This window comes from Rattus rattus, chromosome 7 (genome assembly GCF_011064425.1).
Source record: "Rattus rattus isolate New Zealand chromosome 7, Rrattus_CSIRO_v1, whole genome shotgun sequence".
In the NCBI taxonomy this organism is placed as follows: Eukaryota; Metazoa; Chordata; class Mammalia; order Rodentia; family Muridae; genus Rattus; species Rattus rattus.
In genome coordinates this window covers 123,344,971-123,362,033 of record NC_046160.1, presented here as the reverse complement: position 1 = coordinate 123,362,033, position 17,063 = coordinate 123,344,971, and the positions used below count along the sequence as shown (strand labels likewise).

The following is a 17,063-nucleotide window of genomic DNA, read 5'->3' as shown; positions in this document are numbered from 1 at the left end:
ACTGAGCAATCTTGCCTGCCCTGGCCCAACTAATTTAAATTTCCTCACTTTATCAGTTGAGTCAAACACCTTTTATGTTTTAGTTTTGTGCCCCTCCCCCATTTTGGAATCCTGAGTGGTGTCGGAATGGCTTTCATTTTTCCCTCCCCTCTGAGTTGCCTAAACTCATTTGCCCTTTGTTGTAATTCCACTTAGGGTCTCAGTTAGCCAGGATGACTTCCCATTCCCTCTGTAGCTAAGGATGACGACCTTGGCTCTCCTGTCTTCACCTCCCAAGTGCTCCGGTTATGTGTGTGACCATGCACGATTTATTTTGAAATTGATTTGAGTCAGAGGATTTTTCTCTTTAGAAGTAAAAATCAAGGCTTAATTTATATGGTTAATCTTAAACACTTGATTAGCTTAGGATGAAGGTCTGCCTGTGGTCACGTGTGTGTGTGTGTGTGTGTGTGTGTGTGTGTGAATGTGTGTGTTACTGACCCCTTTATTCTGAATAATAAAGAAAACTCCATTCATTCATTTTAACTCAAAATATAACACTGATGAATTTAAAAAATGTTGGCACAAGAGATCTTGGAATCAATCACTTATAACAAAATAAACAATTTCAATTTTTAAACATGACTGCTTTATACTCAACCCAAAATCGAGTAAACAATTTTATTCAAACTCTACAAACATCATTTTTTAACTATTAGCCTGAGATTAAGCAAGAGAAAGCTCAGCCTGTGGTTGGGCCTCACTGCGCACAGCTGCAGGCACCCGGATTTCACAGCAGAACGAGTGCCCTGCAAAGTCAGATCCAAACACCCAGTGGACTCTTGATGGCGTCAGTAATGTGGATGGAACTCTGCCAGGCCTGGTCCACACGATCATTTTCAGTTTTGTTTTGTTTTTTTTTTTCAGAGCTGGGGACCGAACCCAGGGCCTTGCACTTCCTAGGCAAGTGCTCTACCACTGAGCTAAATCTCCAACCCCCATTTTGAGTTTTTAAAACTGTTTTGATCCTCAGGATTGAACCTGGTGCTTACCCACGACAGGAAAGGGCTCTACCTGTCACCTTCCCTCCCATGGTCTTCAGAGGCTAAAAATGCCTACTGGAAACTAACGACAGGACATCTGCTGCTGACCAGTGTACGAAGGTGCGCCCGACGCAGACGGCGGCTAGTCATTCCTGAAGCAGCTGCTGTGGGTGACGACTAAAAGAACGACGCCCAGGTTCTCTCTGTTTGTCACATACTGGAAAACATGCAGCAGCATGGAGGACTTTTATTAAGTTTATAAACACCAGGAACTGTAATAAAATATAAAATACAGAGCATCTCTTTTTTTAAATATCAAGTTTCTGAATGCTTCATTCGTCCTTTGGTTTCAAACCATACAATGCACTCATGATACACTGTTCATGTGGCAATGGGACAGTGCCCTGCCCAACTGCTGGGAGGAAGGGTGCTGTAGGAATACCAAAGCACGGCTTTATAGAAAGGGAAGCATTGAAGCAAAAATACTTTCTGAATATACATGTGCATATATATACTGTACATTGTAAACAAACGTTCGGAGTAAGAACCAACACAGGCCAAGATACGGTTTCCAGGGAAACCAGGATCCTCTTCCTTGTCCACAGCGGAGGCTGAGGTGGGGCCTGGTCCTCTATTTGCTCATGTGCTTAGATAGCGTGGAGATGAGTAACTGATACATTCATTTGCTAATGGTCTGTCCATCTAGGTTGGCTGGCTGTTGCAAACAAGGAATAGAGAATTATTTCTGCCCTGCCTTTCATTTTATCCTAGTTACGTAACAGATAAGCAGTTCATCTTCATCAGTCCGTTTGGTAAGTAGATTGAGTAGAGCAGTAAATCTCAAAATTTGTGCAGTTGACGGTTTGTTTCCAATAAGGCCAGTAACAAAATAACCACTACAACATCAGTCCAAGCTAGTAGTAAACCCCTGATTTAGCAGGCTGAATCCAGGTCTCAAGTTAAGTGATTCTAATTTCTATATCACTGTGCAAATCTAGAATTTTCTATGTAAAGGAGAGTGCTGGCAGCGTTGAAGCCCTGTCATAAGAGAATGAAGTACTGATTAGGTATGGAGATGCAGAGTGACTGTGTCTGTAAAACTCAGAATGACAGTGTCAGAGCAATGGTCTCACAATCCCCTTAAATGAATCTGAAACTAAGACAGTTTATGAGTCAATTATGCTGTGAGTCAAAAGCCTACATGGAAGGCATGGTGAGCACATAAAGCCAACGATGCACTTTCTACAATGATTATATGCAAGGTGTCAAGTCTTATGTGAGACTCTATACCAGCAGCAGCCCCTCAGGAGAATGAGTCAGGACTGTCCATCTCGTTTCAAAGCTTCCAGTCTCTGAAGGAGAGCATTTCCAAATGCTTCCCGGTAGGCAGGGCTGAGCGTATCCAACAAGGAGTAGACTGTCTCATGGTAGGGGGTTTGCAAATGGTCCTCCACCTGGTCAAAAGCATAGCCCACCACCTACGAGAGAAGGGCAGCAGTGAGCAGTCATCGGCTTCCGTCCTGGCACAGAGGGCAAGAGCTGGGTGAATGAAGGGCCCGTGCAGTGACACCATTTCTCAGCGGGTGACATGCATTTCAGCTGTTAGCAATCTATACAAGTGGCTTAGAACACAGGACCACTACCCGCAATGTGCTTCCCCGTGGCTCTTTAAGAGGCTTGGTTTGCTTACTTTTGCTCTTTTTTCAAGTGTTAAAATCTTGAAAATGACGTAATAAAAATATCATTACTTTTAAGACAGGGTATATCTGTGTGACCTGGCTCTCCTGAAACCCACTTTGTAGACCAGGCTGGCCTTGACCTCAGAGATCTATCTGCCTCTGCCTCCTGGGGATTAAAGGCAAGCACCGCTATGCCTGGCTCTGAAACCATTTTCTACCTTTATTTTTTAATTTTAATTATGTGTATGTGTGCCTGTGTGCACTCGAGTGCAGATATCCAAGGAGGCTAGAGGAGAGGAGTGGACTTCCTGGAGCTGCAGCCACAGTAGCTGTGAGCAGCCCGACTTGTGGGTGTGGAATCAAGAGAAACATGCGTTGTTCCTCACCACTGGGCTCTCTCTCCAGCACCCACCCTTACTGAATTCCATACATCCTGAGGATCTCCCACACAAGGTACCTTCCTGCAATGAAGATACTGGTGATGGAGCCTCTCCATGCCAGCCTGCTGCTGAGAACTGAGCCCTGGGTTCTATCATTAAGTATTTCTTTCTTCCTTTTTAATAAATAAAAATACAGGGTCTCATTATATAGTCCTGGCTGGCCTCAATCGCAGAGATCCACCTGCCTCTGCTTTCTGAGTGCTGAGATTAATGGATCAGATCTCCACACCTAGCCTCTGAGTATCTTCAAAAAATTAAAAATAACTGTAAACGCACGCACGCACGCACGCACGCACGCAGGCATATCTAAGGCAATCAGAGGCTCAGTCTGTGAAGCTTCCTCTTTCATGTGGGCTCTGGCTGTACAACATGCCCCCTCGTGCGCAGCCCAGCCCAGCATCTGGTGTGGATGGGAGTAGAAGGTGGGTAGAGGTCTTTCAGCACAGCGACTCTAAGGGTAACCCCTGCGGAGAGCCCATTCTGGGAGACACAGTTAGCTAGTTTGGGTGGTAACGATTAAAGCAAACTGAATCAATACTGTATTATTACTCCCTCAAATGTATTACTCCCTCAAAATTCAACTGTTCTGTGCTGAACAAAAATTTATTAGCCAAAATTTTGGGGAAAATACTTCTTAATTTTTTTTTTTTTAAGATACCTATATCTGTTTTTTTACATAATGTTCCTCTTTATCCCTTCTGATAAAATGACAAAGATAGGCTTTTTCCTTCTAAAATAAAAGTGAGTTACCCTGAGCCCTGCTTCTGTGAGCTCCAGGCAGTATCTGTTTCTTTCCTTTGTCTCCACATTGATGTAAGCCACATCGTCTGCACAGGGCAGGCTTTTTGAGACAAACATGTTGTTGACAGCAAAGAGAACGTCGTTGACAACGGCCTCAGCCTCCAGCTGCATGTCCTTCATATCTGTTCCTTCAAACCCATTGAGCTCGGAGCCTTCTTCGAATCCAGACATACTGCTTAGATCCACGGGATTACAGTCTGTTTCCATTCTGCAAGAAAGTAGTGACAGACTTAATGGGAAGCCATTCAAACTGGACAAGGGCAGAAGGCAGCAACATTCTTCACCAAAGTATCAGGAGCAGTCACCCGCAGTACTGTTTTCCATGCTCCTACTAGTGTGGCCCCTTGAGCCCCACTTAAAGCATTCTTCTGCTTTTCTAATCCAAGGCTCCAAAGTCCACAGTCCTCCAAGGAGAAGCATGGTCGGGCAATCACAGCAATGCCCCAGCCCCATACCAATTTCTGCCTTAGGGTTCTAATGCTGTGAAGGGACACCATGACCAAAGCAACTCTTTTGTTGTTGTTTGTATTTTGAGGCAGGGTTTCTTGACATATCTGTCCTGGAACTCACTCTGCAGACCATGAAGGCCTTGAACTCAGAGATCAGTTCACTTCTGCCTCCCAAGTGCAGGGATTACAGGCCATGTGTTACCAAGCCTGGCTACCACAGCAACTCTTATAAAGGAAAACATTTAATTGGGGGTTCAGAGGTTTAGCCCATTGTCATCACGGTGGGGAGCACAGCAGCATCTAGGCAGACATGGTGCTAGAGAAGCAGCCGAGAGTTCTATATCTTGATCCATAGGCAGCAGGAAGAGACTGAGACACACTAAACCTGGTTTGAGCGTCTGAGATCTCAAAGGCCACCACCTGCCCCCCACTTCCACTGACAATGCCACACCTACTCCAAGGCCACACACCTCCCAATGGTGCCACTCCCTACAAGCCTATGGAGTAGTTTTCATTTAAGCTACCACCCTAAGCCTTACAACGATACTCAGTATAAAACATAAACAGGCTGAGAGGCAGCTCAGTGGGCAGGTCACTGAGGACCTGAGTTTAACACCAGCACTCGAGTAACCAGCCTGGCATGGCCGCAGGTACATCTGTGAGCCAGTGCTGCCAGTGAGGGCTAGAGTTTGCTGGTGGTCAGCCACGAGACCCAGAGAGACCCTAACACAAGGCACATCACACACACACACACACACACACACACACACACACACACACACACACACACACACACACACACACACCACACCATGCCACACACACACACACACACACTGCCACAGCACACACACACACACACACACACACACCAACCATTACACACACACACACACACACACACACACACACACACACACACACACACCATTTCAGGGAAATTTTTCAGTAGTTTTCACAGTAAAAATTACAGACATTTGTGAGTTTTTGGAGAAACTCCAAAAGGGTTAAAAAAAAAAAACCTTTTCTTCATTTTTCCTAAAGCTTAAATGCCATTTTTAGCTTTGTCACAACAGTGTCTCAGCAAATGAGTGTATAGCTTTATTTATTTGTTTTCTTCTTAAGACAGGGCTTCTCTGCATAGCCCGGGCTGACCTGAAACTTGCTCTGTAGACCAGGCTGGCCTCCTCCACTCCTGAGTGCTGAGATTTGGAGCACACCCTACCATACCCAGTGAGCACATGGTTTTAAATGGGTAATTGTTCCCCTAATTCGATATTCAGAACTAGAACTGCAAAGTCAGAGGTCACTCCCGCGTTAACTTTCAACAAGTGTCACCGATGTTTAGATAAAGCCTTGCTGAGTGACTCTAGGCTGACTCCTTGGGAGGGGCACTTTCAACACAAGCTTTCTAATCCTTTTGTAACTTTTGTCAACCTGTGAGGCATAGGACAAAAGCTCATTGTCTTAAGAAGTATATCCTTGATTTAATACCTTTTTGGAGGCTTACAGAATATTTTTAGCTGTCAACTTCACACAGAAGTGGAAAAGGACCCAGTCTGTTTGAAATGGGTTTCTGTACCTCTTTAAACATGTTTCCCTTACTCAACTAATACACTGCTTAAAGTAATGTTTGGTTTTATAGATGTGACCATTTAATATAGTTTATAGACTCAGTTTGGTCCATTAGTCCAGTGGCTAGGAATAAGTACTTTCACTGACTTGGCCTTGGCTTGATTTAAAAAAAAAAAAAAAAAAAAAGAAAGTCAGTTTAGAAGGTTTAGCTTCTAAGCACCATGCATGTCATGACTTTATATGGTAATTAAGTACAGACATCTAAGCATTACATGAAAAAGATGTTCGTAAAATTCTCTCAGCAAGAGTCCAGCAGAAAGATGGCAGAAAGATGGCTTTACAGGCTGTTGGAGTATGTCACCAGATGGTTACTTGGTAACAATCAGCCCTGAGTTCCAAAAAGAGGACACCTAGGGGACTTCATGCACCCCTTTGAGAATGATGTGAAAGAGTTAAAACTTTTGCAAATGACTTATTTTAGTTATGTGTAGGTGTGTGTGTGTGTGTGTGTGTGTGTGTGTGTGTGTGTGTTTGTGGATGTGTACAGTGTGCAGAGGCCTAAGGGGGCCAGAAGAAGGCGTTGGTCCCCCTGGGGCTTGAGTTACAGGAGGTCACATCACCGTGTGGGTGCTGGGTGCTGCGAGGGTAGGGAAATGCTCTTGAGCACTGCTCTCCTGCCTGGGACCACCTTTCCCTTGCCTCATTGCACCCTGAGTCCTAAGGGGAGCTGGAATGCCTCTTTTTCTACCGAGTGGGCTCAGCAGGTGACATGGCGAAGACTGACTCCGGTTCTTAGTTACAGTGGACTTCTTCACGGTCTTTTTAGTCCAGTCAGGCACACTCTGGCAGCCATCTTGAGATTAGGACAGGAAGCAAAGGGCAATGCTGATGGGGGAAAGAGAGCAGCAAAAACCTGAGAGGCCAGCAGGTTGCTCAGCCAGTTTCCCACCTCAGTCCTTTCTTTCAGTTACTGGAGCCAGTAAAGTCCCCTGTAGGCTTTAGTTTTTTTGTTTTTAAGGTTTATTTATTTATTATATATAAGTACACGGTCACTGTCCTCAGACACACCAGAAGAGGGCATCAGATCTCATTACAGATGGTTGTGAGCCACCATGTGGTTGCTGGGATTTGAACTCAGGACCTCTGGAAGAGCAGTCAGTGCTCTTAACCTCTGAGCCATCTCTCCAGCCCCGGCTTTAGTTTTTTAAAGCCTGCTTTTAAGGGTTCTCCAAAGCTCTGACACCCCTTGCAGCCCACTGTCTAGAGGGAGGGAGAAAAGATGGTAAACTGGGCAAGGGGATGAACATGGACCTGCTTAGACGGAGTTCTTTGAGGTGATTCCAATCTCCACTGTCAGGAAACCAGTAGTCCAGTTCAGTGGGGCCAGGATACCAAAAGTCCAGTCCAGAAGTGTCACCAAACACAAATCAGTCACAAGGCACTATTCAGCAAAAACTGCCAGGACTCCACCAAATTGACACAAGTCAACAAAAATGACCAAAACCAGTGGAGATGCCAAAAATGTTCTGTCATGCCTCCCTCCACATAAATCAACAAAAAACCAAGACCAACAAAGAGTTACCCGACAAACAAGCACCCCATCTTTCCCATTGAGTATTATTTATTTTTACTCTCTCCAAACAGCACCTGTCCTCCCATGGTCCTGCCTCAGAAACACACCGCTCTAGTCTGTCTCACATGACACAACCCCAAATCTTCATTTCAGTCCCTGATGTCATGGGCAACAGAAAGCACTCTCACTGATTTGGTGGCAGTCCACTCAAAATCAAACAGAGTAGCCGGACTAGCTCTCTACCAGCTTTACCGAGATAAAGCGATTTAAAATACGGAACCCTCGTGATGTGGAGTGTCATGAAGAGAGTGGGTGGCAGAAACACTTTGTAGAGTTATCACTATGTAGCTATTAGCTTCCGATTGCCGCCCTAACGAACGACCACAAACTTGGTGGCTTGGAGCAAATAACCATCAACACCGCAGCCAAAAGTAGCGCCTTTATTTTCTTAAAGCTCTCAAGGTCTGAAGCACAACATCAAGATGTCAGCACGGCTTGTTCCTGCTGAAGGACTCAAATAACTGAACACTTCCTGGTGATTTCCAATGTCCAAAGGCTGCTTGACTGCCTTGGCTTCTAACCCACTCCTGTGTCCTCTGTGTCCCAAGGCTGCCCTAGCTACAGCTGCTGCTGAGCGCCAGCTCTCTTGGCCGACCAGCCAGTGACCTGGTGGCAGAAGGACTATATTGGGCCAATTTCCCCAAGCGAGGGCCAGTACTGTCCTCAGTACTGTAGTATATGGGTTTGCCTTTCCTGCATGTAATACTTCTCCCTAAACTACCACTTACAGAATCTATCATTATCCACTGTCATGGCATTATACACGGCCTTCTGTTACAGACAGTTGTGAGCCACTGTGTGGGTGCTGGGAACTGAACCCAGGTCCTCCGCAGCAGCAGTAAGTGCTCTTAGCTGCCGAGCTATTTCTCTAGCCTTGACACTGTTTCCTAATTAAGGGTCTTAATTCTATTTACCTATTTATGTAGAATATTTTCCCACTTCTTAGTTTTAGACTGGTGTTGTTTTGTATCTAAGGAGAGCTTGGACCTTTTGGGCCCCTGTCTCATCTCTTCTAAGTGCCAGGATACAGTACAAGCATGCGCCATTACTCCTGGCTTTATCCAGACGTTCTCTAAGAACCAGCCAAGCAGATTAAAGATATTTACTAATATTTTTAATGTCTAATTTGGGAAGCAAGATCGCATGTGAAAAATTTATATAAAATTAGACCCATAAATATGATGATAATCATGACCGAAGAAACACGATTAATTGTGAAGAGCTGCTCTGCTTTGCTTCAACTCAAGCTCTACCGTTAAGTGTCCCCATACTTGGGTGACTCCAAAACCTTCCTGGGTTGATGGTGCTCTTATCGATAGAATAAGGATACTGGATAGCAGCCTCTACTGTGTGAGATGCTCTATGGGCTGACATAACTTATGATGGGGCCTGACTAATGGGACAGGTCAGTCCAATGGCAGAAAGGGTTCTTAAGGGGAAGAAAACATAAGGGTCTGCACAGGGTGAGGCCAATGTTGAGAAGGGCAGTCTAGGTGAGACAGGAGGACACTGTCTAGAGAGGAGAGAGGACAGTCCAGCTAGCACGGGTGACCTAACAGGCTGCCGTAAGGGCTTCACTAGCTTGTGATTTTGCTTCTGCCTCATTCTCTTTCTCACCCATGCCTTACTTTCATTTTCCTTGTTGTTCTGTCTGGGCTGGCTAATTCTCAAAATTCTATTTGGTGGCTTTTTTTTTTTAAAGTTTCTAGGGTGGCCTCAAGCTGGCTATGAAGCATACACAACTCCGAACTTCTGATCTTCCAGAGTGCTGTGACTATAGGTGTGCAGTTACTTATGACTATGTGTTTCTGGTGGCCCTTTAGCATTTAAGCCTTATCAAAATGCAGCTGTGACAGATGTTACATTTGATATATGGGAGCGAGTGTCCACTATACAACCCTGGTTCTTTTGTCACAGGTACTCCTCTCCGTAAGTTAAAAACTCATAGTACATGCTAACTTTAATTCTGCCTTTTTTGTCAAAGCCTCATGTAGCCCTTGCAGGCCTGGAACTCAGTATGCAGTCAAGAATGAACTTCGGAGTCCCTTACCTACCCCAGGGGTGGCAGGTGGGGTTCCAGCTGTGAGCAGCCATGTCTGGTTTCTGGAGCTGCTGCTGCTGGGGTGTGAACCCAGGACTCTGTGTCATGTGGAGACTCTGGCTCACGTATTTCTTCTGGGAGGGGTCCTCCTCCTTTGCTCACCTTCCCCTTCCCTTGTTCTGTTTTGAGAGTTCCTATGCTGTTTTCAGATTAGGAGATCTGCAGTATGGAGTCACTGACTCCATTTTTCTTCTTTTATGATTTTTTGAGACAAGGTTTTTTTTTTTCTTGTAGCTCTGGCTGTCTTGAGAACTTCCTCTGCAAACCAAGATGGCTTTAACTCAGAGATCTGCCTGCCTCTGTCTCCCACGAGCTGGGACTAATGTGCGTGGGCTCTGCTGCCCCCGACACCCGATTTGATTTTAAGAGGTCATTTCTACTTAACCTGATCAAAATTTTCTTCACTTTTTCAAATATATGGAATCACCACCATGTTTTAGATATCCTAGCTGCTCTTTCAATGTTACTTCCTGGTTAGTGTCAGCTGACAAGTTTTGTCAACACCATGGTTTGGGACCACTGATTTGCATGCCTGTAGTTGTCACTGGACTCAGGTGTTGTGCATTTCATGCTATCTTATGAGTGCCGTCTTGGATGTAGTGATCTGGAAACAGCCTTATCCTTCAGAGTCCGTCCTTAGACTTTCCCATGGATAGGCGGTGCTACATAGTGAGACTGATTCAAAACAACAGGAGTGCTGCTCTTCCAGAGGATGTACGTTCCGTTCCAGCACCTATTTCAGGCAGCTCACAACAGCTATCACCCCACCTACAACTCTAGATCCAGGTGCCCTCCACTGTTCTCTTTTGGCCTCTGCAGGCATGTGCACTCAAGTGCATGCCTGCATATGTAAACATAATTTAAGAAGAGCACTGAGGCTGGGGAGTAGTTTTATGCACATATAAGATTGTGGGTTTAGTCCTCAGCACTACCGACACGAGTTAGCAAACTTAAAGGAACACTGACAGTTCTGATTTCTCAGTTACGGTTTGAAATGACGCATCCCCACAAAGGCTTGTATATTCACTCCATCCTGGGTCCTCACCCAACAGTCACTGTGCTGTGGTTCAGTCACAAGGACTCTGACCTCATCACTGGAGCAACCTGCTAGAGCCCTGCTGGAGCCACCTGAGTGCTTCTGAGAACTCTTACATACGCGCACACACGAACACCTCTGCAGTGTCCCCTCTGAACGACATTCTGTCTCCCATCAAGAAAAGCAATGCAGTCCATAGTTCGTCCACTAAACCTTCGGCTGGATTAACATAGCTTTCTTCCTTTTAAGCAGTTTGTGCCAGACAGTTTGTCACAGCAGTGACAACTAATGTGTGTTCGACTTTCTTTACAGTACAAAGAGGCATTGTTTGCGGTGGGAGAAACAATGGACAAACCCGTGCCACACTGGGGATCACAGGGTAGAGGAAGGAGAAGTGTTTGCCTCAGAAGCCAGGCTGTTGCTGGGTTAGCTGAAGTAACCCATAGCAATGTGTCACATAAAATTTACTTTGTTTTAAACAACTACTTAAAATGAAGGGGAATAGAAAACAATAATAATTAGCATTGTCCAAAATTTATGCAAACCCTAAACTTTTAAAAATCTTTATATCCCATTTGTTTTCAATGGCTCTGGCATGTATATACTTAAATGTAAAAGTAATTCTTATTCACCGTGAGTAATTGTCTCTCAGGCTCACTGCAGAACAGGTTCACCCTCTCCAGTTCTTTCTGGTTGTCTGGTTCAACTCAGCTGTTCTGTCTCAAACTCCTCTTCAAACTGACTGAGACAAATTGGCTTTTCTCAGTTTCTGATTTTTTTTTTTTTCCAGAGCTGGGGACCGAACCCAGGGCCTTGAGCTTGCTAGGCAAGCGCCCTACCACTAAGCTAAATCCCCAACTCCGGTAGTTTCTGATTTTTTACTCTGCTTAGCCTCAAACTAACTCTAGCAATCCATTCTAATTTTTTTTTTAAAAGATTTATTTATTATATATAAGCACACTGTAGCTATCTTCAGACAACAGCAGAAGAGGACATCGGGTTCCATTACAGATGGTTACGAGCCACCATGTGGTTGCTGGGATTTGAACTCAGGACCTCTGGAAGAGCAGTCAGTGCTCTTAACCACTGAGCCATCTCTCCAGCCCCCATTCTAATTTTTTAGCTTCTTCTTATTCTCTGGCTTCACCTGCCTCTGTAGACCTGCCCTGACTCACTGTAGCCAACTGCCTTAACCGACTGAGCTGACCTAACTCAGGTTCACCACCTGCACTCAACTACACCCACTCCCAACTCCTTAACTCTGAACTGCACCAAACCGACTGATTTGGACTCAATGGACTGACTGAACTCACATCTGCATGCCTGTCTCCTGAGTGCTGGGATTAAAGGCAGGCACCACCAAGCCTGGACCTAAGCTTTTCTTTACCTAAAACTTGCTCTATACCAGGCTAGCCTTGAAGGTAAGAGACCTGCTTCCATCTTTTGGGATTAAAGGGGTGCCTGTATTCCAGTCAGATCACACAGATCTACAAGGTCTTTGGATGTGACCCCTTGTCAGAGCAGACATGTTGCTGAATTAAAATTCCTTTACTCATAAAACTTTTTCCTTATTTTATGTGTATGTGTGTTCTGTGTTTGCCTGTGAATCATGCATATGCAGTGCCCACCAAGGCCAGAAGAGGGTATTGGTGTCCTTGAACTTGAGATACTAATGGTATGAGCTGCCAGATGGGTGCTGGGAATTGAACCCAGGTCTTTGCAGGAACCGGCGGTGCTTGTAACCTCTGAGTCACTGTTGTGGTCTCTCACATTCGTTTTGAAGTTAAAGATTCTAGGTCAGTCACTTGTGAAATGCCTATTTTTATATATGTCCTGTAGTTACTCTGCTTTCCAACTTCAGCAATAACAGGAACGGACTGACGGATGGATGGATGGACGGACGGACGGACGGACGGACGGACACACACACACACACACACACACACACACACACACACACCCCACAGTGCTGCAAAACAAACCAAGGGAACTGCACTGTGTTCTGCTGACCAAGGAGAAGGTAGGGTGAAGATACAAGGGTGCTATCCTGAGATGTTTCCAAAACTATAAGCAGTGACACTGTATCCTCCAAACCAGAGATTGTAAACAAGCTTCTACGATTCTTAAGCACCGAGTGCTTCAGAAAAGCCCCCAAAGCTGGCATTACCGATTCTCACTCTATAGCTCTCCAGGAAAGTGGGTTCTTGGAACTGAAGTAGTGTCACCACTGTCCTTTAAGCCTGCCATTGCTGCTCCACCACAGTGAGCAGTCTTCTGTGGCTAGAACCTTCAAAGACTGGAGCTCCCCAAGCGCATGTGTCATTCTCAAGCACTGCATTTGTTTTTATGAGGTGTCAGAAAGGAACCTTCAGACACCCACAGAAGTGGTTCAGGGCTCTGCTTTCTCCGTCTGCTGGTAATTCTGAGGATTCGTGATATTATCAAGATGCTGATGGCTGGATCTTTTCTTCCCCACGTCTTACTTTCCTAGGCTTTGTTTTTTTTGCATTGCGAATTCAGAGCAGCGATGCGTGGAGAGATGAAGTGACAGATATGTATCTCCTGACAAGAAAGTGTCTGACAGGGCAGGAATCCCAAACATTCCCTTTAAAGCAATGTGGCTTTTCAGTTGACACCACAACTGTCAGGTGACAACAGGGATGGTGTCCTTTAATGCCTTCTATTCTCATCTTACAGTGGCAGTTGGAGTGCTCAGTGGCTCTCAAGCAGCCTGGTCAAGAACTTCTCTCTGTTGGGGGCTCTGGGACCCAGACAAGATGCTGCCCATTCCTTCTATCTCGAGGGAAGCTAGCACTGAAATCTACCATTAAACAGTGCTGACAGGCCTGGATAGGTAATATAGCTGAGTGTTTGGCAAGTTCAAGAATTATGTTGGGGTCAGGTGTGGTGGCACTTGCTTATAAACCCAGCACTCAGGGGAACAAGGCACAAAGACGGTGACTTAGAGCCCCATCTGTAAGAACTAGATCTACCTTAGTGACAATGAGACTGTGAACCAAACCACCCATGGGGATGGGCATATAGCTCAACACTAGAATGTTTGTATGAGGTCCCAAGCCTGATGTACAACACACACACAATACAAATCTGATTTTTAAAACTAAAACCAAAAGTATTTAATGTATATGGGTGTCTTGCTTGCATGAAAGTCTGCCTATCACATATGTGCTTGAGGAGGCCAAGAGAGGATGCTGGATTCCCAGAGACTGGAGTTGTAGACTGTTGTACTGCCATATGGGTGCTGAATTTCAGTTTTGGGTCCTCTACAAGAGCAGCCAGTGGTTCTTAACCACTGAGCGATCTCTCTAGCCCCATATTCAGGTATTGTTGTTGTTCATTCTGATCTCACCATGTATCTCTGACTGGCCTGATACTCACTATATAGAAGGAGCCGGTCTCTGCCTATGGGGTGCTGAGAAGAAAGGTGTAGACCACCACAATGGCCCTTACTTGCTTTCAAAAAATTTATTTTTATAATTTTAAATTGTGTGTAGGTGTGTATGTTTGTGTGTGGGTATGTGCATGCAAGTACTGGCGCCCTCTGAATCCAGAGGCCAGATCCTCTGGAACAGGAGTTATGGCCTTCTGAGGCACCTGACACAGTTTTGGGGATGAATCTGGGTTCCTTGGAGACCAGCAAGTGCTCTTAACCAGTGAGACATATCTTCAGTGCCCTGGCCTTGTTTATTAAGTTTCCTTATGTAGCCCTGAATGAGCCATCCTCCTGCCTCTGCCTCCCAAAAGCTGGGATTACGAGCATGGAGCATCATGCTTGAAGACCCCTTCAAAGGAGAAAGGCAGCTTCGGATCCTAAAGAGGTGCACATGCTGCAGCTGGGGCATGGCAGTCTCGGCACTGGAGTCCTGTTCTGACAACTGGGGGGACTTGGCTCTCTATCATGTGGGTCCTAGGGAACTGAACTCAGGGTATCAGGGTGGGTAGCAAGAGACTTCGCCTGCTGAGCCAGGTCACTGGCATGTGGTCTTTTGCTGTTGAGACAGGGGTCACAGCAACCCAGGCATCAAACCTGATATGTAACCAGGGATGACCTTGAGCTCTTGATCCTTGTGCTTCGACTTCCCATGTGCTGGGATTACAGGTGTGCTCCCCTGGGCTCTCCCAGGTAAGTCTTCGATATAATCAACACTACTGCAGTGAACTGTGTGAACCCTGTTTAGGATCACTATTTCGACTTGATGCATTTGTTTCTGGTATATACCTTCGAAGCTGCCCCTGGGAATTCCTTTATAACGTTTACAAAGTTGACAGTACTTGGTTGGGTAATTATCTTCATCTTACTCAATTAATGCTAAGGTGCCAGCATTCTGCTTTAGGAACTTGCCTTCGATAAACATTAAAGCAGCCGTGTTACTTGGGAGCTTGAACCCCACTTAAGCTAAAGGTGTGATGACAGTTCTCAAATCTCAAGTATGCTAAATTTCTCCTAGAAAGTACGAAGTGTTCAGGGTAACAGTCTGAACACCTCTGGTGTAGAGTGCTTGTTCTTGTGCGGTTTCACCTTTCTCCCCTTGGTATTTGGAAATGCAGGCATTCTAGGGACAGCTTGAATGTTATTTTCTATTGTGTTCAGGAAACCATATTAAACAGTCACTGAACAAAGCCTAAAGTCCAGTTCGGAACTCCTAAAGCCCAATACACAAGGCCCTACCTGGACTTGCCACCCATCTTTGTTTATAGTACAGAGGGTACTGTTATTATGTACTTGTAAGGTTCAGAGTCTCTTTGAGCCAGGCTCTCCCCATGTAGATCAAGCTGCCCTTCGACTTCAGGAGTCATCGGCATCTGTTTCTTTAGTGCTGGAATTAAAACTGCGTGCCGCAGTGTTGGGCAAGCATGTCTTAGTGTCAAAATATGCCTAGAACCCAGCCAGTTCTAATCTTCAGGGCTATCCTCTGGGGCAAACCACAGAATCTGGATAAGTGCACTGTCTTTCAGCACCCTCTGGCTATTTTCACCTTTGGTTTTCTAAGCCAACATGCACCTCTTAGCAACACTGTAGTTAGCAATCTTAGGCCGGATTATGTTGTATTCCTTTTTATTTCACGTGGAGCACCAGTTCGATTCCTTGCAAGGCCTACACTCCTTCCATTTACCATTAGCTCCTGCTCCTTCCTGTCTCCCCTCCTCAAGCTCCTGGGACTTAACAAGCAATACTCATGTGATAAGCCTTGCAGGTGGTGTTCTTGTCTGAAAAATAACTCAGATGTCTCCAACTAAAATATCATCTTTTAAAAATAAAAGGCCCTTTCTTACTGTGCAGGTAAAAAGAGTCTGTGTAGGGTGTGGTGGTGCAAGCCTGACATTTCAGCATCTGGGAGACCCTAATTTCTAGGCCAGTCCGGGCCACATAAGTTCCAAGTCAGCCTGAACTACCTACCCAGTGAGACTGTCTCAACAACCAGCCGAACCAAACCAAAAGAATCAATTCTGAAGATGCAGTATTCACGAGCCAGAATTCCTTAATTCAACCCCCTCAATCCAGGAGGATTCTGTTTAGTTTCCTTCCGACTCACAGCGTTTCATTTGCCTCAAATTTTCGAGATTATAATATTAACCTGCTCACACCTGGCTGAGGTGGCAATGTAGACTCAGAGAGGTTAGCATACGTTCAAGGTGGCTCAGTGTCAGGAATGTAACTCAGGACAGCAGACTTCCGGGCCTTTAGGGGCTGCCCTACTAAGGAGCGAGCTGCGCCTCTTCAAAGTCCTAAAAGATAAAAATCCGGCTGCGCGGAGCCTCCGAAGGGCACAAAGTCTTCGCTGAGGTAGCCCCTCGGCGGGTCGGGAGGCGCCAGAATTTAACAGAGAAAACAGTGTTGCCTGCAAACGCCCCGAATCCCAAGTTTCCTGGACGTCGGCGTAGCGCTCTGCAAACAGCAAACTACTAGATGCTTTGCAAACAATGCCGGCATAGGGTGGGAGTAGGGGGGGACAACCTGCTGACAATAGGCACCCACCAAAACCCGGACAGACATGCCAGTCTCCAGTCCTCTTCCTGCATCCTCCGGCGCACCACTTCCCGCAGGACAGCCCAGGCCGGACCCGCCCCCAGACCCCAGTCAGCCGGAATCCCGGTGTCCGATCGCACTCACCACCCGGCCGCAACTGCGAAGTAAGGGCCCACGGGCCGCAGCCTGCCCGCCCACTCACCTGCGAGCTCCCATGTTCCTCTTCTTCCTCGTCCCGAGGCGTCTGGAGCCAGACTTGCGGTGCCGGCACCACCCCCGCCCCCACAGTTGCCCCGCCCATTCACCACCGGAAATGCTCTCGCCCGGACTCTTTTTCT

General features: G+C 46.0%; 1 protein-coding gene across 1 annotated transcript; it reads right to left on the bottom strand.

Annotated features, from left to right (window-relative positions):
- Positions 1-683: 683 nt before the first annotated feature.
- Positions 684-17,030, bottom strand: Gskip (GSK3B interacting protein). The gene is made up of 3 exons (XM_032908380.1): positions 16,928-17,030; positions 3,892-4,150; positions 684-2,500 (listed from the first exon to the last, which is right to left on the bottom strand). Exons 1-3 carry the CDS (start codon positions 16,939-16,941, stop codon positions 2,339-2,341), a joined length of 435 nt encoding a protein of 144 aa, XP_032764271.1. The 5' UTR covers positions 16,942-17,030; the 3' UTR covers positions 684-2,338.
- Between the last annotated feature and the right edge of the window lie 33 nt (positions 17,031-17,063).